The sequence below is a fragment of the Pseudorasbora parva genome, chromosome 2 (genome assembly GCF_024679245.1).
Source record: "Pseudorasbora parva isolate DD20220531a chromosome 2, ASM2467924v1, whole genome shotgun sequence".
Taxonomy (NCBI): Eukaryota; Metazoa; Chordata; class Actinopteri; order Cypriniformes; family Gobionidae; genus Pseudorasbora; species Pseudorasbora parva.
This window is the reverse complement of record NC_090173.1, coordinates 44,746,020-44,770,392: the sequence shown is the minus strand read 5'-3', so window position 1 is coordinate 44,770,392 and position 24,373 is coordinate 44,746,020. Positions and strand designations below refer to the sequence as shown.

The window sequence follows — 24,373 nt, the reverse complement described above, 5'->3', positions numbered from 1 at the left end:
GGAATGGTTCTACAGGCGCTTCACGACGCATTAACGCAAAGGCGTTCTCACAGCGTTTCGACGCAGCGTCTCGTTCCCTCAGGGAACTAGGGTTACATACGTAACCAAGACGTTTTCACCGAACACGTGGTCATATCATATTGTATCGATATCGAGATATCTGGCATGAAAATCGAGATATGAAATTTTGTCCATATCATTCAGCCCTAGTCCCAATTGGCCTACTTATACTACGTCCTAAAAGTATGTACTCGTTTTGTGAAGAAAAGTATACTTTTGAGTGTGTAGCAGAAAAGTATGTAAGCTTCGGGACATACTACTTGGCCATTTTTAAGGGACTCTGTCGCTTAGTTACGTGCATCCCATCACAGTTTAACTGCCCTGTAAGTCATCGGCAGATTCGTCACGGTTCAAATCCTTCACATTCTGTTTCATTTCCTACCGTATCAGAGAGAAAAGTAGCCACATGTTGACCTTCCATTTGTGGGTCTTTAATGCAGAGACTATCCTCGTGTGTTTGCAGTTTAAATATAATGATGCTTTAAAAAGTGAATGGCCAAACTTGTCATTACAAAAGTTCACAATGCTGTTGCTGGTGAAATATAATGTGGACAACAATGATTAATAAATATATTTTTGTCAGGTTAAATACTGATAGTTGGTCACTTAAACCCCTTTATCTAAACTTCTCTTCTTAACCGTCTGACTCGCACATCCGTCATGTTTGTAGTTTTTTAACGCTTTTCATCCGCATTTGTAGTTCTAATCAAATCTTCATCCAACTCGCAATGGGTTGTGGGCAATATCAGCCGTTAGAGTGCGCATCGATCCGCACTTCGAATTCGGACCGGAAATAGTAAACCATCCGGGTATCTTTGGAATACTCTTTTCAGCAAATTGGGACGCAGGGATGATTACAAGCTTACTGCTGTGAATGGGGCTACGGTAAATGTAAGGAGATAGTTTTGAACACTGGCTTGTTGTGTACTTGCTCAAATTTATTTTGGATAATTTTTAACCAAAAAAGTTACAGACTGCAGATATAGCCTATACTTTTTTACACTTTCATTATTTTAAGTGCGTTCACTTCAGCAATAATCTGTTGAGTGTTTTCTCTAAAAATAGGCCAACCTGTATTCCAAAGCATTCATAAATGACAACCATTTTAGTGGATTAATTGCAAGACAGCGGATTAAGACATTCAAAAACGTTTACTCCAAGTACATGTCCTTTATTGTCATTATTATATTATCAGCAAGAACAGTTTAAAAAAAATGTAGTTTTAAGATTTGAAGTAGGCTACCCTACAAGTGCACTATAAAAACAATTAAGCTCTCTTTGTTTTCACACTTGTTGTTTATTGGAAATCTTTATGCTCGCTGTGTTTATTTGGACTTAATTTAAGCAATGCCAAACCGTTGAAAGACATTGTGAACATGCATCACAGTGAATTATATAACAGGATTATATTCTCTACGCGTGAAAAGACTCCCATCGAGAAAAGATTAATATCAAAGACATTTTTTCTCCTCAAAATCCCTCAAATTATGTTTTGGCAGCGGTGGAGACTCTGTCACTGAAACATCAGATGCATATTTTCCTCTTTTGAACAGATTGTTGTCCTGTCCCGGCATGCTCCACCTTTGTAAAGCATAAAAGCAAGCAGTTGTTACTCCCAGATGTTCAGACCAACCCTCACTTTCTCTTTCTGTGGTTAATGGGATTAATTCTGTGGGAAAATATTAGCCTCTATATTGTTTTACATGGCAGCAGTGTGTCACCTGCATCATTCAGCAAGTACTTCTCTTATCTGAGGTTCCCTCCAACGACTGTCTCCAATCTCACTAACTCACGGAGTCTCCGCAAGAAGAGACAATTATAGATAAATGCTGCAGATACACAAAAGCACTTTACTCAAGTGCCTGTCAGACATACGTCACTGATGTCACCTCAAGATTTAGAAGGATGTAGAAATGCAGTCAAGATGGAGATTCTTTATCACACTCTATGGGTGGCTGTTCTGCGGTTCCTCTTCAAGGAAATCTAGAATAGTTTCATTCCCTGCCAGCTCTTATATCACGCTGTACGTTTCTGAACTGTTACACAAGACTAATTTGCGTGAAGACACAGATGTGCTTTAATGTAACGGATTGGTGTGCCATATGTTCTATGAACGGCCTGGGTAGACAAAAGCGGCTGTCACATTTCAATGATTTATACAAACAGAGAAAGTGCCAAATGCAACATGAAGCTAAACACAATATAAATGCAAAGTGCTCTATTTATGAAATTAGAGTACCACGCATGAATTATGTTCAACTTAATCATTAACATATGGCGCGAAGAGACATTGGTTTTGATGACTTTCAGCTTCTAGACATTTACTAATTTTTGAGTAATGCATTTATATAAACAGCTATTTTAAAGTTGTTGCCAATAGAAACATTATTAAGATGTTTATTTGGGCATTGAATATTGATTATGTAAAGTTTCTATCTATCTATCTATCTATCTATCTATCTATCTATCTATCTATCTATCTATCTATCTATCTATCTATCTATCTATCTATCTATCTATCTATCTATCTATCTATCTATCTATCTATCTATCTATCTATCCATCTATCCATCTATCCATCTATCTATCTATCTATAGCAGCAAATTTAATCTGCCCGCGAGTGTCATCTAACAACTCTTAATACCCTTCTGAGCTGTATTCGCCTAACTCTAAGCGGGCCAATCACATCGTGTATAGAGTCGGCGGGCGGGGCCATAATGACGGCGGCCGAGTTGCGTTTGCGTGCTTCTCGTAAACACAGAAACTGGTGAACGGCGGTCTTTTGAATCAGCTTTGACCGCGACTCTGGAATACTTGGAGTTAAGCTTTTCTCTGAGAAAAGAACAAAGAACGGCACTGAAGTCATTCTTAAAAAGGGAAGATGTGTTCGGAGTTTTGCCGACCGGATACGGCGAATGTTTAATCTGTCAACAAGCTCTGCTTCACCTTCGTTGCTCTGGTTGGTTGTAGCGCTATCCTATCACGTGCAGAGGGAGTTTGAAAGACAACCGTTAATCCCGCCCCTCGGATTGAGTCAATGGTGAGTTTCCAGACCAAACATCTTGATGTGGGTCTGGCTTGTCAGGCTACAGTTACCTCACTAAATACAGTAATGTGTAACTTTGGGGGGAATGGTGTTTGGAGGGTAAAATGTTATTTTTGCGAGGTTGCCTGCTAAAATTCACACTCATGGGTCTATATATCACATAATAGTCGCTTCAACCTGCGGACATAAAAAAAACAACTCGCAGAAAAAAACGCGGACTTGGCAACACAGTGCAGTTGAACTCTGTTGACATTTGACAACTAACATATGCGTCGCTTCGTTGCTCTGATTGGTTGTAAGTCTATCCAATTGAGGTCTTTCCTGGTTCGGTTGAAACACGCCCCATAATCACAGCCCAATGGAGCAGTTTCAGACTCATATTCTGACTAGAATTGAGTATAACCACGTCAGGCTAAGTATATAGTGCTGTCTCGAGCATTTTCAGGTGTCACCAAGACCTGTCTTTTTTGCATTGGAAAACATTTACAGAGTAAACGGTCATAATGAAAACATGACAAAGCCATTTGACTATCTTGTTCATAAACAATGGTGTCAGGACTTTTCATCTTGATGACACTGACACTTTCATTGAATACTTGCTTTTGAGGAATAAGCTATCCATTTTGAGCAAGTGACATGCTTTTAGAGGTTATCAACCAGGTTTTACAGTTTGTACTAATTGTTTTGAGAACTGCATTAACTGTTGTTCAAATGTAAATAGTAATGTGAGAAATGTACCAAAGCAACTGAGAAAAACTGTATCATATAACAAAATTGTGGGCAGATAGTAATATAGTTGATGAAGTTAATTTAGTACTTTTTTTTGTGTGTGTGGATATTTAGTTGAAAAGTTAGATCGAAATTTTAGTGTCCCCAACTGAGCAAGCAAGCCAAAGGCAACAGTTGCAAGGAACCAAAACTCTATCAGGGCATGATGGAGAAAAATAAACCTTGGGAGAAACCATGCTTAGTCGGGGTGCCAGTTATCCTCTGGAATATATAGAAGCATTAAATAGAATATTTAATGCTTTAGATGCTTTCTGTCATGTAGGTAACAGTAATCGTGCAACATCATTATCAATGATACATCATTTTTTGGGGGGGAAATTCCATTCAAAATGGTATTCACTTGGCACAAAAATCAGAGGTGAAATGGACGTCAGCTTGAAATGGCATGGTGTTCTGGTGATGGATATTTTGTTTGAGAGTATCCAAAATTGTCTTCAGACTGTCCAACATCTGAATCCCTCACTGCGAAAATTTGGAATTTCTCACTTTCTGCTTAAATGTCCAACTTCATTCTTAGTAACTATCTGCTAAAACCACAAGGAATGCAGGTCTAACTTATGAGAGCCTGACTAAATTAAGGTGAAAGCGTGTGTGAGGGTATAAGGTTTACGCAAAGGATCAGTTGGGATCTGTAATATCTCAGTGGCTTTTACGTCTTTTGTTCTCTTTGTACACTTCCAAAAAAACTGTCCCATGTTTATCTTCACACCCACAGGGCAGATTATCACTGACTAGAATGTTTTTTATGAATCTGAGAAAGGCCCCTTTTTACTCAACATAAAGTTTTTTGTATTGCATCCAGCTTTTGATTTTGTTAGGTTCTCTGAGCCAACCAGAAGCCTTAAATTGGGGATGCATGTCAACGTTGTTAGTTAAGGAAGGTACACTAAAAAAAGTAATTAATTATTAGCAACTTATTCTTATTAATAATTCATCTTTAACAGTGTAATTATATTTATGTACTAATAACTCTTTCTAAAAAGTATTCCATTACTTATTATTAATTACTTTATAAATCCCAAATCAACCTCGACCAGTTGAATAATACAAGGATAGACTGCTCTTTTAATAAAGAAGTAACTGTAATCCATTACTTTACTTTTTTTCAAGGGAAAAGTAATTTAATTAGAGTAATTACTTAGTAATACATGACACACAACACTGATTTATGTAGCAGTTATTAACCATGAAGAATTTGTAATAATCAGAGAGGAACACATGAAAAGTGACCTGAGAACAATAAGCAATTCCCGTGAAAAGACAAATATGTACAAGGCCATGCTGTGAGGGGGCTGCAGGACACAACTGAGAGAGAAGGAAGAAAAGAGAGATTGTTATGCTTTATAGCATGTCCCACGCTTAGTTTCTGTGTTTTTCCTCCCAAGGAGGAAGGTTGTCAGAGGAAGAGCATCACTTTTCCTATGTACGTTGAGAGCTGGCTCATTCACAAAGGTCTGTCATAGCCTGGGTTATGGGGATGTCAGCTCCATTAATTATTCTCAATTAGAGGAATCTACCTCGCAAAGGCTTGTCAGTCTGCGAGTCCAAACCAAAGCCGCAGCAGAATTTTTGGCCAAAGAGCCTAAGCAGCCCTCCAAACTCTGCAAGGCAATATAAAAAGGATATACTGTGTCAAAAAAAAAAGGCCCCATTGGGCTTTCTCTTTTTTATATGCAAAACATCTCAACCTTCACATGCAAAAAAGCACATTCTTTTTTTTCCACACTCTTCATGATCTGCCATGTGGAATTTTGATATGTTGAGAAGAATTGAGTAATGCGTATATAATCAAACACTATGTAATCCAATGATCGGATAGCCTAAATGCTAGTGTCATTTGGAGGGGCCCGGGGCCACCTTGTGAGGTATCATGTAGTCATGATCTTGTTGCAGTAGTTGCTGAGGGTGCATTGTTAGTCCGAGTGGAGAGAGATCAGCAGATAACCTTTCCACTGTTCCCTTCCCACTACGCTTCATTAACTGACCAAAGCTGTTCCAAGTTCTTATACTCTTATCCCTTTATGAAGTTCAAGGCTTGGATACATTTGAGTTTCATTATAAAAAGGCATAAAAGTAATTTAACCACTTCAGCGAACTAACAGAAATGTATTACATATATTTTTCCCTGTGTGTTAATCTCATACATTCTGAGTAAATACTGAGTAAAATAGGTTTTTATTCATTGCTGATGAGAAATTGTTAAACCAGCCTAAACAGATTTGCTGGTTTAGGCTGGTTTTAGCTTGTTTAAGATGGTCTCCCACTCTGACTGAAAGGTGCCCAAACCCCATCTAAAACCAGTAAGACCGGACCAGTAAATAGACTATTGTATTTTTATTTTTTTACTTTAAAACTTAACTGTATGACTGTATTATGGTAAAAACACCAACTCTCCATACAAAGCAACATCACATCCAATTTCTGACACGTGTCCTACAGTTAAGCATCGGAGTCTGGAGATGAACGCATCATTGGAGGGAGAGGAGGGGACGTGGGTGAAAGTTTGGAAAGGGGGGAGAGGAGGCAGAAACTGAATGAGAGGGACAGAGCGGTTTTGGAGGAGAGGAGGATACTAGGAGAAAAAGCCTCTCCATCTTGTGCAACTACAGACCGGAGCACTTGTCTCTCTCTCTCTTTCTTTCTTCGCATATGGCTTCTGTGCTTTCTCAGTCGTAATCTCCTGGTTGTGTGATAAACCGCTTGAGTGGAGGTAACGGGTGCTGCTGAACATGAGGCGGCTGAAGGAGACTGCGGTCTGCGCGATAGTACCGCTGCTTCTCTCTCTCTGTACCACAACGACGCAAACAGGTAAAGCAGCCTACATGGAAACTTAAAATTATAGTTTTTACACTAGTGCTTTTAGCCTCTTCATAAGAGTTTTAAACCTTGGGACATACGTATTTCCTGTGCACTTGTTACAGACAGGGAGTCAATAACATGTTTTAGAGAAGTTGTGCAAAATGTGTTGTTATCGTGTGAATTTACGCCTATCACTTTTTCCCTTAATCATTTTATAACGAGCTTGTGGGGGACGCTCGTGGTAAATGTTGAATATTCATTGTTCCGCCGGTTTGAACTTGTTCATTGAGTTTCAGGATGACTGACAGACGCTAATGGGCGATTTCCAACACACTCTATGACTCTGCTTATTCATCGTTTAGACTGCATATTTATTGTTGCTTTATTTATTCAAGCTTCGCACCTGTCTTAAGTATTTAACCATAGATTACACATAGTTAACAAACTTAGGCTTTCCAAAAAATAATATTTAAACTATTTAAAAAAATTAAAAAATAACTTCGGGGTTTTTGTGGTAATCAAATGTAAATAAATAAATAAATAACACACTATATTTTTTGTATTTTTTTTAAAACAACTTTAGCATTTATTACTCAGTCTCACGACTGTGTCAAATGTAGGTCTAGACTGTCTGCAAAATCTTTGTGTCCAATCAGGGGCGTGGGACTGGGGGGATAAAGGGTACTGAGTAACCAGGGCCCAAGGCAGGAAAGTCCGTTTTCTATACATACACATACATGGTACGGGGGCCCAGCAAGATGGTTTGTACCCAGGGCCCAAAATTTGGTGCTACGCCCCTGTGTCCAATAGAAGTACAGTGTTATAATCCTCCTTATTTACACAGACTCGAACTGATTTTAGTTATGTATCAAATTTAACTAAAAATTAGCTGATTCAGATGGTACTAGTTCTGTCATTTAACATTAATTTAAACAAAGACTTAATTGCATTCTACAATAGGGGCGCAGCAATATGCATTAATTCATGCCTAACTAATGCACAGATAATCATGAGTTAATGTATGCCTCATGAAGAAACAAACCATTCATTAATGAGTACTGCATCAGCAACAAATGGAGATTCTACATGATTAATAGATTAAGTAATCAATTCATTGTTATTAGTTAAATGTGTCATACTGTATTAATTCTCTAATAACATATAGTATTAACTCATAGTGTAAATTAATGTGTTAATTACCATAATGGATCACAGCCATGCATTTCAACTTCTAGTTGTCTGCTTTAATGAATCGTTAGCTAATGATTTGCATGTTATGACTTTACTTGTTGAGGCACATGCCTGTTAATTAACAAATTCAAAATCAATTCAAAACCCATAACAACAATCAACAATCACATATGAACAATTAGTTAACAGTCATGTGCCTCAACAAGTAAAGTCATAGCAAATAAGTATGCATTAACATTGTGATGATCTGTGCATTAATTAAGCATGAATTAATGCATATTAGTGCACCCGTATTGTAAAGTGTTGCCACTTAAATCTACTGTAACAATTCATTACACTGTCCTGTTTTTATATTATACCAATTCATTGCTCCCCCCACCCCCCATCTATTTAGAAGCATGTGCTTTATTAGGCTAAAACCATTGATCAGGTGAAGTTACGTAGTTGGAATAGTCAATGAAGGACATTCTCCAGGGGACTATCACGTCATGTTTGAGTTTGCTCGTGACCCATGTCGGTTTGCTGTGAAACAGTTTAACGTTGGCTTGAGACATAGTTGAATGAGTGCTTATTGACCTACTCCAGTAGATTAAAATTCCTGTTGGGCGGTTGGTAAACTGTGCTATTGTACATATGTAGTATATATGCCAACTCCTTAACTCCTTAAGATGTGGTCAATTTCATTTGAAAAATGGTTTAGTATTGTGTAGTAACTTATACAATGAAATGAATCCATTAATCATAATTGCAATGTTATGGTGGTTTCTTAGCATAAACTGAATTTAACAATACATGCTGCTATTATGTTTAGTGTGAAAAGGTCAGTGGCATGTTTATAGTGATTATATACAGCATAGAGCATATAATCACTGCTTTTTCTAAACGTGGTGCAGTGCATCTAAGTGAGGTGGTGCAACCTGTATAGGCATAAACATGAAGCCAGCAAAAAGTAAAAAAAACTAAATTGAAATGAAACATTATAATGCAAAAAAAAAGAGATATTAAAGGTCCCGTTCTTCGCGATTCCATCTTTCAAACTTTAGTTAGTGTGTAATGTTGCTGTTAGAGCATAAATAATACCTGTAAAATTATAAAGCTCAAAGTTCAATGCCAAGCGAGATATTTTATTTAACAGAAGTTCCCTTTCAAAGCCTACAGCGAACGGCCGGTTTGGAGTACAGCAGGAAGTGCAGGGATGTAATGACGTCACTAAAACAGTTTGTTGACTAACCCTCCGCCCACAAGAACACGCAAAAAAGGGGGCGTGGTCTTGTTGCTCTCCCACGTGGACAAGAGCGCACATTCAGCGCATGCATCTCCCCGTTATGGTAAGAGGCAGGACCTTTCCGGGCAAAGTTCACTAAGCTGCTGTCCAATCACAACACGGGAACCGCTGGCCCAATCAGAACTTGTTACGTGTTTCTGAAGGAGGGACTTCATAGAACAAGGAAATCATCAGACCGTTTTTAGCACAGAGGAAACAACGCTGTACAGATAAGTAAATTGTGTGAAAAATACTGTTTTTTTTACACGCGAAACATGAACTCATGTTATATTGCACACTGTAAACATAATCAAAGCTTCGAAAACACGCGAAGAACAGGACCTTTAATCTATTGAGACATTCAGTCTGATGTTCTTGATTTTCTTTTGTTGATCACCTCAAATCATGCTGGAAAAAAAGATTCAAAGGTTTTACACAAACTTGAGCAGCTTGGGTGCTGCCGGATGATAAATATAAATGGGTAAAGGTTTTTTTTTTTTTTAATCACAATCAATATCGCTTAAAGTTATTCAACCCTCCCATCAGAGCGTCTCCAAAGCCATGGCTCCGCCAAAACACATGAACGCATGTTCAGCAGAGAGCAAAAAAAAGTGTCACGAGAGATGGCGTCATGACCTCATGTTTTACAGCACATGACATTACCCATGTACCAGCAGCCATATTACCCTGTAGCCCAAGACTGGTTTCCCATTGAAGTTAAGCAGGGTTGAGCCTGGTCAGTACCTGGATGGGAGATCAACTGGGAAAACCAGGTAGCTGCTGGTAGAGGTGTTAGTGAGGCCAGCAGGAGGCGCTCACCCTGTGGTCTGTGTGGGTCCTAACACCCCAGTATAGTGGTGGAAGCGTTAAACCGAGGTCCCGACTCTCTGTGGTCGGTAAAAATCCTGTCCTTCCTGTCCTATCGATGTCCTTCGATAAAGAGTAGAGGTGTAACCCTGGCGTCCGGGCCGAATTTTCCCATTGGCCCCTGTCCATCATGGCCTCCTAATAATCCCCATATCCTGATTGGCTTCATCACTCGGTCTCCTCTCCACCATAAGCTGGTGTGTGGTGAGCGTTCTGGCACAACATGGCTGCCGGTCAGGTCAACAAGGTCAGGACTATTATCTAACGTAAAGTTTAGGGCAGATCGGACATTGTATGACTGAGTTACAACTTCCTGTTTCGTGGCATTATTCATATAAACTACATTAGCACTTTGCCACATGTTGCATGATAAAAAACATTTTCTAGCATGTTTAGTACTTCATCTCTGGGAGTGAATTACAGTGTAAAGCATGCCATTTGCTTTTGCCAGCAGGTGGCAACATGACTAACTGAATATTAGCATGTAGATGTCTTCAGTAGAGGACTCTTATCAGACATTTTTTATGAAGTTCGGGGCATATTGGAAAATGTCCGAGTTACAACAATCTTGTGTTGCATGGCAAAACATCTAACTTTGTGAGGCCGCCACGGACACTCGCTTCAGAGAAAACTCAAAGGCCTATAGATGAGACTCTGCAAATATAATGTTGATCTGATTAAATCTCTAGGAGGAGTTTGTTAAAGTACAACACCTGGAAATGGCAAAAACTGCACACATTTTGCGGAGAAAATTCAAAAAAATCTCACTTCCTGTTTGGGTTTTCATACTTTGCACCATGGGTCTTTTTGTAGGTATTGGGCTGTTACATGTGTGTACCGAATATCATACATGTACATGAAACATAGTGGGACGGGCACTTCGTGGAAATGTTACAGGGGGTGCTATCAAGCCGTTTTTCCACGACCTTATTCTGAAACCCAGAAAATCAGAATTTTTACCACTTTTGACACGCGTGCAAAGTTTAATGAGTTTTTGAGCATGTTTAGGCCCTCAAAAAAGCGATTCATTTGGGGAAGAACAATAATAGCAATTACAATAGGGTCCTCACACCATCGGTGCTCGGGCCCTAATGAATATAATCAACTTCAAGAGCTCTGACCTGTACCACCTGACTGCTGCAGATTCATTTTGCACTTGATACTGTTGCCATTGAAATGCATATATTCAAATCACAAACTGCTCAATGCATAATGTCAAGGGTTTCCATCTCTTCCAAATTACAGTAGTTAATTTATGGCGTGAACAGCCTATGCTCGTTGTTTTGGTTAAAGAGGAACTGTAAAAGGTGGCTGCTGTTCCGGTGCTTGGTGACTGACGTCTGTCTAACTCTGAATAGCAGGAAACGTACTGATGATGACACGTGGGGTCTGCGCGAGCAGGTGCGTGGAGGCATGGAAATATACATTGATGTCTTATTGTTACAATCGGACTGAATTCAGTGATTGGATGAACATTTCAATGGTCTTATATATAAAGTCCACTTAACTTGGTGATTGCTATCAGGATGTAAAGAGACTTTTAACCAGCAGTTTCTGGAAGAAATCATGTACCCTGTCTTTAATTTTTATATTCATTGTAAATGTTGATTGGGTCAGATAAGTCAGACTTCATCTCAGTAGGAAGGGCATTTGCAGAGTTTTAAGGTGATGTGAAGCCGTGGTGGTAACACTCCTGTTTGGTGCAGCAGTGGATCCTGATATGGCGGAGCAGGATGTGGTTAGTTGAGTCAGCTGTCGGGTATTTGCCAGATCGCCCCGAGTAAGTCTGGTGTGAGTTTCATGTAAGATTTGAAGCCACAGTTTGTTGTCATGTCTGACATGGAGAACAAAGGCATTTTTTTCTGTTTGTGATTCTTCTTTTTCTCTTCCTCCCCATATTTATATCCAATCTATCTGTCCCATCTTCTTCAAAGGCCTTGAGTTTTAGGAGCTGTGGGAGGACTATTTCTGATGTTGCATCGTCTCTTTATGAGTATCGTGTTATCAAATGCCTGCCGCTTTGCACCCCCGATCCTCACCTTTCACATGGCCTGTTTGGGAACTCCTGCAGTAGAGCAGCCGTGCATGTTCCTTTTGATCCCACTGAACAAACAAATACATGAAACAGTATGGATGAGAATATTTAAAGACAAGAGGCCAGTGAGTATTGGAGTTTCATTCAAAAGAGCCCTTTCTTTCTCTAAACAGACATGCCTCCCTGCTGCTGATGAACGTGGGCCAATGGTGCTGCTGTGTAAAATGTGTCACCCATCCAATAACAATACAAACATCTGGCTCACAGAAGCAAAGCTCCATACTTTTTTCTGTATGGCCATAAACTGTATTTTGCATCAAAGGCTTTATGATCCTTTAAGAGGAGTGATGTCCTCATGTACATCATGATACCAATGCAAACATCTCCTCTCCTGCTGCTTTCCACCAAAGTGCCCAATTCAGTTCATTCTGTGGCCATATTCATAACTACCCTGGGCAACTATTTCTAGTCATGCAAGTGCAGCTCCTTTCTTCTTGAATGGGGAAAGATTATGCAAATACATTTTTAATAACGAATAAAATCTGACAACAATCGTAAAATAACTCACGAGATCACAGCAATAGGAAAAAAACAACAACAACCATCCAATCAGTTCCCCATGAAAAAATGTAAGTTCGGCCTACTTTTTTTTTTCTTTTTCTTGTTAGAGTAGCCGTTTCACTGTAACCCTAATGTAATTCAAATAATTCATTGGGTTGAGTAGGGCAAACTCAAATTATTCAAATAAGTTCAAACAAATGTGCTTTTATGAGTATTTAGAACTTTATTTTCTGTTGAATTCATGAAACTGCACATTTGAAGTAATCTGAATTGTGTAACTGTTTTAAGTTCTATTAACTTGATTCTTTTAAATTAGACAAACTTAAATTTCCATGAAACAAGGCTATTTCCTAGCATGCTTTGCCATGGCATTTGAAAGGGAGTGTAAATACTAAAATTAAGTGTTATATGTTGTGGGAGATAGTGTTTAATGCTTTGCCAAATACATAGAAATAGCTGAATAAGCTAGTTATAGCTAGCTGAGTTTCCACTACTAAAATATCTAAATTAAGACTACATGATAATTATAAGTTAAATGAATAAATTAGGACATTTTTAAATTAAGTGCAATTCAAATGTATGACCCAGTTCTGTCATAAATGTTGAACACTGTTCTTTCAAACCTGAAATGACACCATGGTTGAGTCAAACCCAAAATATACGTTACATGCACGACAGCCTTTTAAAGTATACTCCATTTGACATTTACTCACGCATGTGCATTATGACATTTTTTTTGTTGACAGAATGTTTCATCCTTGCACAGTGCTTGGGCAATCTCTCGCCAGGAGCTATAACCCATATATCTTTATAAAACTTTAGGCTAGAGTTGTACAAATGCAGTTCAAATTTCAAAGCCGAGGCCCTCTTCTTGGACAGCATGCCAAAGACGCATATTTTATCCTACATCTGATTATATGTAAGTGCGAACTCGTGAATGTGACTTTCAAACCAAGTATATTTCAGTTGGTCAGTGATGAATCCGCATGACCAATTTGAAGCCTGTTGCTAAATCTGTGTGAGGAAATCTTTCCATTTCTTGATTGCGTGGATTCTTAATATGACTGTATTTTTCCCACGAAAATCCACTCAACAACGGATATGACCGCACCTTTACTTACAACTGTAGCTATGTTATGGAAACCACAGTAACTCCCTAATGGAAAGCTTTTTCTGGTGTGCCAGTGCACTTGCGTATCTTAGACTGGGATGGTTTGTGTGTTTAATTTGTAAACTGGGGTGGGAGACAGCAGTGTTCAATGAGGAACACAGAGCTGTAGGTGTTTCCTTTGTGGTCCCATGTATAGTGAGTTTGGCTGGAAGTCTCGCAGTGAGCAAATATCACAGGGCCAACTTTACAGTAGAGGAATGTGAGATTGATGTGTAATGATGCTCAGCTCCCAGGCACAATAGTGTCGTCCACTTAGCAGTTCCCAAACACTAAGTACGTTGGATACAGTATCCCACATTGCTCCACGGCACCGTCTCTAAAGCCCACATACTGCTCCCACTGCCATCAAAAATTCAACACACTAGAAGATTCCGAATAGAACTCCCTGTTCCTTTATTTTCAGCTGGGGATCTGGTTGCATGTTGCGCAAAATGAGATTGTATTAAACCATCTTGTTCCGTCCAAACTGCGGGTTTAGTGGAGCGTGAATCCAAAAGAGGAAGAATTCACTGCTGCGGTGGGGGAGATTCCAGGTTTTTCTAGCACATCCAGCCACCAGTCTGAACAGCTTCCAAACATTAGCGATAACGTGAAACAGACCCGGACTCAAATCTCAATCACGTTTATGCTCCATGCTCACAAAAGTTTTTGTTGAGCAGTTTCTCCATCTGTTTCATTTAGCGTTAGTCCATTGGGGAGATCTCAGTTGATTATTTCCACGCTTATAACCACCACTCTACATTTTCTTGGAGATGTATGAACAAATAGAAGACTATTTTGAAAAACAAACAATGTGAAATAGGATCCAATAGCACACAGAAGGTAATTTGAGATTTGAACTGCGTGTTTTTTTGCTTGTCTAATGTGGAAAGAGTGTTAAAGTGTGTGACCGTGGTTTAGGAGTGTTGAGATGGGACAGCCTTTCTGGAGTGCCTTTGGGCGGGTCTGAGCTGTATTGTTCCATCTATCCTCGCTTGATTGCTTCTGCTGTCTACAGGGTTTGGCTCCAGGCCTCTTGAGGTCAGGGGTCAGGACCAGTAATTCCATTATATCCAACCTCAGAAGGGTGTTGAATGTTGTTTGTCACAGATTTAGACTTGTACAGATATCTGTCCGCCTCCGGTTGTATGGAAAATGACAGTGGGGTTTCATGTTAAGTTAAACTTTGTGGATCGCTGGAGTCATTCTCACAGTGTGATAAATATTCCTGTGGTCTTCATTCAGTGTGGGAGGATAAACACTTACTGACTTACGGGCGTAATTTGCAGGTGGGATGGGTGGGACATGTTCCGACCACTTTTTGCCAGGGTCGATATTATCCCAACCAATTTTTGAATCATCTTGCGGCACGGATATACCTAATACAAATTAAACCAATCAGCATGTTCAGGGCCCAAGTCCCACTCCTAAAAGTCCCAGAACATACAACCTCACGAGGTGATTTCGGGAGGAGCACATCAGATAATTAAAACTATTTAAACACAAGTAGACAGATACTCTGGGTTTGGGTCAAAAATTCAGAGCCCAGAGCCCTCTCCCAGGCAGCACGCCAAATACGCATAATCTTTAATCTATTTAATTTGATGTAAGTGTGAACTCGTAAAAAGGGACTTCCTGAGAATTACATTTTTACCCGGAACTTCATTTAGAACCCTGGTCCCTGCAGTCGAAACACACCAAGTACCACCCTAAAGTCACTAGTTTCTGGGGAAAGTTCCTGCGGTGGAAAAGCGGCTTTAGTGGCTAGTGCGTAGACTTCACCCAGACAAGCACTTAAATCTATCGTTTAAAGGGATACTTCACCAGAAAAGTTAATTCTGTTTTTAATTATGCACCCTCATATCATTCATTTTCGTTTGAGCTTCTTGCACATCTAGCAGGTTCAGTTGAGCTTCTTTTTATGTTCGTTGATGATTGTTTGAATGTGAACAAAATACTAAATTTAATCTGTTATGATGAAGTCTCTTCAGAATATGTCCACTAAATGGCTCAATTAATATGGATTAGTTTTGCGATCTTTTCATGAACATTTTGATGCGTCAAAAGGGTAGTTGCGTACACACCACTGCTGACTGATGAACACTTAAGGCAGTTCCTCTAAATTATAGTGTATTTAACAGCTAATAATTTAGCCATGAGTCCCATCCCAAGGTAACTGCTTTCAGTAAATAAAGATGCAGGACAATATGAGAACTGCAGAGACAGCAAGGCTGATGATCTAAGCATGTTCATGGCAAGTGCAGCCAATGTAAACCATATTAGTACACATTGTACAAACATTAAGTCAGTAGAATTTAACCAAAGTAATTGACTGGTTCATTCAGAGTTTACTGGAATAGATTGGAATAGTATAATGTTCAAAAAAATAATAATCTAATGTTCTTGAGTTGGTCTGATTTAATGTTGTTCTAACCCTTTTTGTAACCCCCTGCACAGGGGAAGATGGATGCAATGTGACAAACCCAATGATAGATATCCATTGTAAAAACAAAGTGCACTTTAGCATACTTATACTTTAAATATATAAATATAGTGCATTGCCATGTGAATTGACAAGCATTCATAAACTAAAATATATGATTTCTTTTGAAACTAGAATAGCATGTATTGAAATGTAACACTTAAAGGTGCACTATGTAGTATTTTTGCAGTAAAATATCCAAAAACCACTAGTCCAGTGTTATATATTTTGTTCAGTTGAGTACTTACAATATCCCAAATGTTTCCAACTATTTGTAAATTGTGAAAAAATTCCTATTTTAACTAAGGACCGGGACGTTTCAGAATAGCGTTTGAGCGAGTCGGCTGTCAATCGCGTCATATCTGCGTTACCCTCGGTTTTATTCTGCAGAAGCGCTTTTCTCTTAGCAGTGTGAACATGTCACAGCAGCGCCGAGCGAACGCATGGTGTAACGTCATAACATAATTTTAAACACACTTAAATGTATCTTATATGATAATCAGAGCTGATTTACCTTATAATCATTACTGGACAATGCGGAAGTGTGCGCGCCCGACGACTGTGTCCCGTCCCGTCATAATAAAAGTCCCGGTGTTCGCTAGGCTTGTGTTTGTATAATAATCGCTCCAGCGGCCGTGCTCAGCTCCACAACACTCGGTCCTGCTTAACACTAACGTTAATAATCGCATCCATGAACATGATTTCTGACTGAGTCCTATTTTCCACCGGCTGTGAAGTGAAGACCACATGTCCCAAGATACTATGCTCAAACTTGGCATCATCAAACTATGCCTTTGTTTAGAATAGGCGCCCTCCAATGGACGGAAAGTTGCATAGTGCACCTTTAAGTACTTGAATAACATAATTTTTTTGTATGTTAGTCATAACATAAAAAAAATACTTTATAACACTACAAAGGATTATTAAAACAATAAGTAGCTTCTAAAAGTTAGGAATAGACATGAAAGTGTACTTTCTTTAAGCACACTTAAAGGGATAGTTCACTTTAAAATTAAAATTGTGTCATCATTTACTCACCCTCAAGTTGTTTCAAACCTGTATGAATTTCTTTTTTCAGCTGAACACAAGGGAAGATTTTTTGAAGAATGTCAGTAGTCAAACAGTTAACTGGAGCCATTGACTTCCATAGTATTTTTTTTCCTACTATGGAAGTCAATGGCTCCAGTTAACTGTTTGGTTACTGACATTCTTCAAAAAATCTTCCCTTGTGTTCAGCTGAAGAAACTTTATATTAGTTGTCCTTAAGTACTACATCAAAAAATAAGTACAATGTACTTACTGTGTTCAAATTGTTGCTGATATTGAGTTGAGATACGGGTAGAGTTAGGGACAGGTGTGGTGGTGTGGGTCAGTTTAAGGGTAGGGTTAGGTGTAAGGGAAGTGCCAACTGTGTAATTACAAATGTAACTACAGAAATTATTTACATACGCAACTACATGCAGGTATTTTTAAAATGTAAGTACAATGTAAAAACATGTATGTACATTAATTGCAATGTTAGTACATATTAGTTAAGGCCAGCTAATATAAAGTGGGTCCAGAAATTCATACAGGTTTCAAACAACTTGAGGGTGAGTAAAGGATGACAGAATTTTCATTTTAAAGTGAACTATCCCTTTAAGTGGCCTTTTAGTTAATCAGTATTTGCAAGTAAGATTTGAAATACACGTGCACATCAGGTTAAACACACTTATTTTTTTAAAAGGGATAGTTACCCTAAAATGAAAATGATCTCATTATTTACTTATCCTCAAGTCTATCCAAAAACGTATTTTTTTCATCAATGGAAAACAGAAAAAAAAGAAGTTGAAATAGTTGTTTCACAGAAGATATAAGTCATAGAGGATTGGATAGACATGAGCGTAGGTACAGTAAATGATGACATTTTTGTGTGTGTTTGTGTAACTATCTCTATTTAAAAATAAGTGTGTTTAACTGGATCTGCACTGGATTAAATGTGTTTCAAATCTTAAAAACACTTTTAGTGCTCGATACACCGATACGTGTGTTCATGGGGTGAGCAGGTTCATTCATTAATCATTCATCAGGTTCATTCATCAAGTCATTTGCAGTTGCTAATGTGTTCAACTCACATAAATCTTTAGTTTGTTCAGCAGTTCCAGGTGATGCTGGAAAGCAGTCTCTAACGTATAAAGCGTTTTCAGATGTGCCAGACTGCCACACCCAGACAGGTGTAGGTGACAGGTAGATCTATGAGAGCAGCACTTGGCTTAAGCATACAGGTGAATAAAACAAACAGGTAGCACCGCCTTGGGCTTCACAACCTCTGATGAATGTGATTTGTAGACTTGGCTCAGGTTTGGCTCTTGGCGGACAAACAGAGCATCAGCATTCTGGACCAGCTCCGGATATCCAACATGGCGTCCAGCCCACCTGCCCCAGGCCCCTTCATCATGATTGGGGAGGAACATTCTCTAGACCTCAGGAGATCTCAGTTTATTTTGTAAAAGATTTGTTAACCTGGGTTTATTTTGGGCATGTGATTTTTTTTCTTCCCATCTACTATCCTACTACAGATGCCCTTGTAAACACATTGACTTTGTACCCATTTAGGGTTATTTGTAGGCATAATAGTCTCATTTCCCAGGCAATATATCAAACATTGGTATTCTTACTTCACAGAATATTTTAGTTAGTTCCGGATGCTATTGGTTTAATGTCATAAATGTTGATGCACCATTCATTTGTATTTCCTTAAGAGGTAACTTGGCGGCCTGTGTCTAGGATGCTTTGTTTTGAGAGCATTCATGAACACGTTCACCATGAGTCGCTGAGTATCTTGGGAATGTGCTGAAGAATTCTCACTCAGAGGAGGCCCTTCTCCTCCTGTTCTCAAACCATTGGGTCACTGTTATTACTGTCATGTGAATTTCTCTGCGGTCAGATGGCAGATATTTAATAGTGCTGTGTTTTAACCATTCCCTCTAGAATTTCAGCGTTTTGGTAAACAAATGATACTGAGTGAGTGCACGACTTCACCATAATCATAAGTGGGTAAACTGTATAAAATGATTAGTTCACTGTAAAAAAAAAAAAAATTGCTCCAATTGAAAATTTTCTAGTGACTGATCACATCTAAATTTTTCAGTTGGCCGAACTGAAATTCTGTGAATTAATACATTTTTCAGTTGGCCAAATTGAAATTCTGTGAATCGATGCTATTTAAATCACAGGAATTCAATTTGGCTAACTGAAAAATTTAGATGTGATCAGTCACTTGAAAATTTTCAATTGGAGCAATTTTTTTTTTACAGTGTTCCAATCCTTGACTCTAATTGACCAATAGCTGTGTTTCGCAATAAAACCTGACTATGACTGTTTCCCCCAAAGGTTCTGTGTGTCACTACACAGCACCCTTAGCAACCACTCTTAGCAACGTAAACGTTTGTTCTCATTGATATTGCTCATTGAACTTTACTGTTTTGTATAGAAAGTATTGTGAGAGAGTTAGGGTTTTTTCCTGTACCCTGACACAGTGACACTGATAGCACTAGTCAAAGCATTTGTCAGTTGCGTTTTGCTCCGTGTTCACATCAATTTTCAGTCTAATGTAAAAGTCTTTATACTGAGTACTGATTGATTAACTCATAGAAGCATGTTTGTTTTTGTGAATTGTGGGGACATTCCATATAGGTGTAATGGTTTTTATACCGTACAAACTGTATTTTCTATCCCCTAAAACTGCCCCTGTCCCTAAACCTACCCATCACAGGAAACATTCAGCATTTTTATTTAAAAAAAAAAAACTCATCCTGCATGATTTATAAGCCCATTAAAAAAAGTGGGACATGGGAAATGTCCTCACAACTCACCCTCTGCTGTAATACCCATGTCATACCCATGTCATTATGATTTGTGTCTTGATATGTCACACACACACACACACACACACACACACACACACACACACACACACACACACACACACACACACACACACACACACACACACACACACACACACACACACACACACACACACACACACACACACACACACACACACACACATACACACACACAAAACTGTTCACCCACAATACTGTTTAAAGATGTGGGGTTGGTAAGATTGATTAATGTTTAAAAAAATCTCTTATGATGAAGGCTGTGTTTATTTGATCAAAAATTTGGTAAAAACAAAACGGGATTTATAGATTTGATAGGTATTTCACAAAGTTTGTCAGGGTAATTTCCTTGTTTTGTTAGACTTCTCAATTGACTGGTTTTAGATTAAACAACAGTCAAGAATTATGGTTTTGGGGCAGATGTGACTGAGATGTCGAGTCAAGATGTCTGATGCTTGCTAGGCCGAGTCCTGTGATAATTGGGTTTATTTTGACGCAGATTACATGTCTGCTCAGACATATAAACACCACTGACTTACTGACCTGTTTCTGCATGCGCGTGTGTGTATACAGATGTATGTGTACATGTGTATTTAAAAGAGAGCATAATAATAAGTTATTGAAAGGAAAACACACCAGCCCCTTCAGTTGGTTGTATTTTCCCAATCATGGAAATCCCACTTAGTTTCACAGATGTAGATTTACTGAACTGTCAAATACTTTTCACCTTAGACTGATGAACTTAAACCAGTGAACATTAACAGATGTGGCTGAGTTGGGTGGTGCATTTATGGTTGTTTGTGAGACAACGGGCATTGAGCCTGAAACCGTTTATTTACAAGGTTTTGTAACAAATGGAAGATGAATTGACACAGCCCTTTCTAAAAATGAGTACCTGATGTTTCCCATTGTGTTTGAGTCTCGTCTGGTTTTCAGCACTGCCTTTTTACAAGTCTGTTGCCATGCTTTGAGCAAACCCAGTATAAAGGCATCTGCTAAACAAATAAATAATGTCATAAAATGCAGTACTCTTTTCCTTTCTTTTTTTGAGGCAGTTGGTTGGCATGGACAAACTCTTCCCACATGTTTCATTAACAGAGGAGAGAAAGGAGGGCCATGGAAACAGGAGGGCAATTTAAATTTAGGGTCCTTGTTGCATCTAACAGCAGTTATTTATAAATGCCAAAAGGTATTTTCTTACCACTTTCCTGTGAATACGTTTCAATTGATCGTAGACATTAGACAGTAGAAGTCAGGGAGACATTTTTTTGAAAGACGTTCTGGCGGTGTCAGCTGTCAGGTGTGTGTTTAACTATCTCAGGCTAGACTGTGTCATAACATATCCCATAATGACACCCCATCGATATCCAGCTGTGGCCTTGATTTGAATGGGACTGTATCTTGAAACTTCCAAGTAGATCGGCACACTTTGAGCTGGCTGCAAATCAGCAAACTAACAGCAGCCAAACTATCAGCTTGTTGTTCATTCTTGCTGTGTCCCAAAGGGGATTGGCTTCGTGAATAAAGCAGCTGCAGGGCCATCAGGCTCTAGTCCTTTGCTTCAAATTCCTTATAGTGTTCCTAACTAGTATTCTTTCAATACAAACACATTAAACAAGTAGACTTTCCAGAACTTTTCTGACAAACAGCATAGTTCGTTGGCCTCGCCATAACCTTTTGAATAAAGTGCACTTAATTGTATTCAGTTAATGTTCACTTGTAGTGTATTTCAAATTATAAAAAGTATATTTTTTTGCAGATAATATAATTGAAATAAAAGGCCACGTAAGTGTACTTATATAGAGTACACTGTCGTGACTGTCTCTTAACACCCTTAAGTAAACTTTTAAAAGTGTACTTTGTAATAATGTCAAATTTAAAGTTTTAGCCTAATTTTTAAAGTGGATATAGGATTCTGAAAACCTCATTATTAGCGACACTGGTGGCTGTTAAGTGAACTGCAGCCAGCAACTTATGGCTAATGTGCGCATTCATGCCCACTTCACGTACAAGACACTGAACATGATTCAAGGCCCTCGAAAACTCATAATGAAGTTCTAAAAGAAGTCGGAAATACCTTTGCAGCGATACACTGTTCGACGCCATGAATGTAAATATGTGCTGCGTGCTTTCCTCTCAATAACAAAATAATCACGCAACAAAAAGCAGTTAAGAAAGCATGTGATCATTTCAACAGATAAGGTCATTCAAATGACAGTGTTATGATTACAGTTTGATTATAAATTATATTTGAGACTGTATACACTATATCTGAGTCTGGGAGATATAGTTTGAATTAATCCCTTTTCTTTGGATGAAACATCAACATTACAGTACCGACCAGCTCTTTCAGCATTATCCTGAATATTGTATAGCTAAGCATTGATTTCATAGGTCATAGATTGGAAGAGAGGCTCTTGGGAGCACACGTAAATGTCACCTCCTGTTGATTATCCTGGCAAATGTCCCAAGTCCTTCACATAAAAATCAGTCTACAGGCTTTCAGGCAGCCTAGGAGGTCGGAAAGGTCTCGTTTCTTAAGTTTCATTACAAGCTGTTCACATGCTGGCAATACAAATTATTACTTATGTGAAGAATAATTTTCTCTGGCCGTTGAATTATTAGAAAAAATAATGCACACCCGTTGTGGTAATGCGGTCACAATGTGAAGGTGAGGGTTTTGTATGTCATAAAGACATTTGAAATTGCTGAAATCGTTTGGCGAAGTGATATGGAACTGCAATTTGGTCAAGACCTGTCAATCAACCAATCAGAATCAAACATTCAACTTTACATGTACCATACATTTTGAATAATTAGGGCTCGAGCACCAATGGTGTGTAGCTTTGATGCCAGCTGAACTCAGCCCCGCCCACAACATTTGAGCTTGGGCAGTTCGGGCCTGGACTTGTTCCATAGAGGAGTAATTATCCCCGAACAGAAACAGTTCGGACCAATGAAATCATCAGGGCGGGCTTTAGACGATGACGGACAGATGATAAACAGTAACGTAATCATCCACGTCATCAAAGGAGCCTGGTTGAATTTATTCTAATCTTAAACGGAGAGCTTGTTTGTATATGCATTCACCTTCACATCTTTCAGAAATGATGATCAAGTTGAAGTAACTGTGTATCCTTAATTTCTTTTTTGTTTTGTTTTTACAACACCGGCAAAGATTGTTTATTTCACTGTGTGTGCAGACAGAATTGCCAAGTTTTTACAACAAACCCGCCCTCTACTAGCCCAAAACAATAGCTTCTGGGGTTCTCCGCAAACAAAATGCTGTTTGAGGGATAAAATGTGTGTTATTTTTGCATGGTTGCCTGCTAAAAATCGCATTCATGGGGCTATATATCACATAATTGAGGTCACTTCACACCCTCTGGAAAACCACAGACTTGGCAACACAGTGCAGTTGAGTTCTGTTGATATTTGACAACTAACATTATGCGTCGCTCCGTTGCTCTGATTGGTTCTAAGTCTATCCAATTAAGGTCTTTCCTGGTTCAGTTGAAACACACCCCATAATCACAGCCCAATGGAGCAGTTTCAGACTGACATATTCTGACTAGAATTGAGTATGACCACGTCAGGCTAGATGGTGTGAGGAACCTATTGGAATTGCTCAGCCTATTATTATTCTTCTCCCAAATTAATCACTTTTTTGAGGGCCTAAACATGCTCAAAAACAGAGTGGTGAAAATGTATGTCTGATATGAGTTTCAGAATTAGGCGTGGCAAAACGGATCTGATGGAACCACCTACAAAATTTAAATTAAGCGCAATTCGAGCTACGTTTCACGTACAAGTATGAAATTCGGTACACACATGTAACAGCCCAATACCTACAAAAAGACCCTGTGTGCAAAGTATGAAAACCCAAACAGGAAGTGAGATATTTAGAATTTCTTTCTGCCATTTCCAGATGTTGACTAACATACTAAAGCACATGTAAAGTACTTCATTGTTATAGCCTATTTTAAACTGCATTGTGTTCCATATTACATTTAAAGTTAATATATTTTAAATTTACTAAATTGCAACTTCATCATTACAAATGAAATAATAATGAAATATTATAAAAGATGTACTTAAAAGCACTCTAAAGTTCCACTAATTATATATTATAATTCTGTTAAGTACCCAAAAACAATACATTTATTTCTCACTTAAGCATAATCTTTTCAAGCATTATTTCTGTAATAAGTTTTAAAGTATACTAAAGAGTACTTTTTTAC

The 24,373-nt window shown here is 38.6% G+C and overlaps 1 protein-coding gene across 4 annotated transcripts in view; it reads left to right on the top strand.

Annotated features, from left to right (window-relative positions):
• Positions 1-24,373, top strand: part of col5a3a (collagen, type V, alpha 3a) — a 172,109-nt gene that overhangs the window by 93,018 nt on the left and 54,718 nt on the right. For 3 of the 4 annotated variants that reach the window (XM_067421477.1, XM_067421452.1, XM_067421469.1), the window contains exon 1: positions 6,467-6,704. The exons of the other annotated variant lie outside the window; for it this stretch is intronic. In XM_067421477.1, the coding sequence (XP_067277578.1) occupies positions 6,626-6,704 (79 nt within the window). In that variant the 5' untranslated portion in view covers positions 6,467-6,625. Of the gene's footprint in view, positions 1-6,466; positions 6,705-24,373 lie in introns of those variants that run through there. 4 annotated transcript variants of the gene reach the window in all.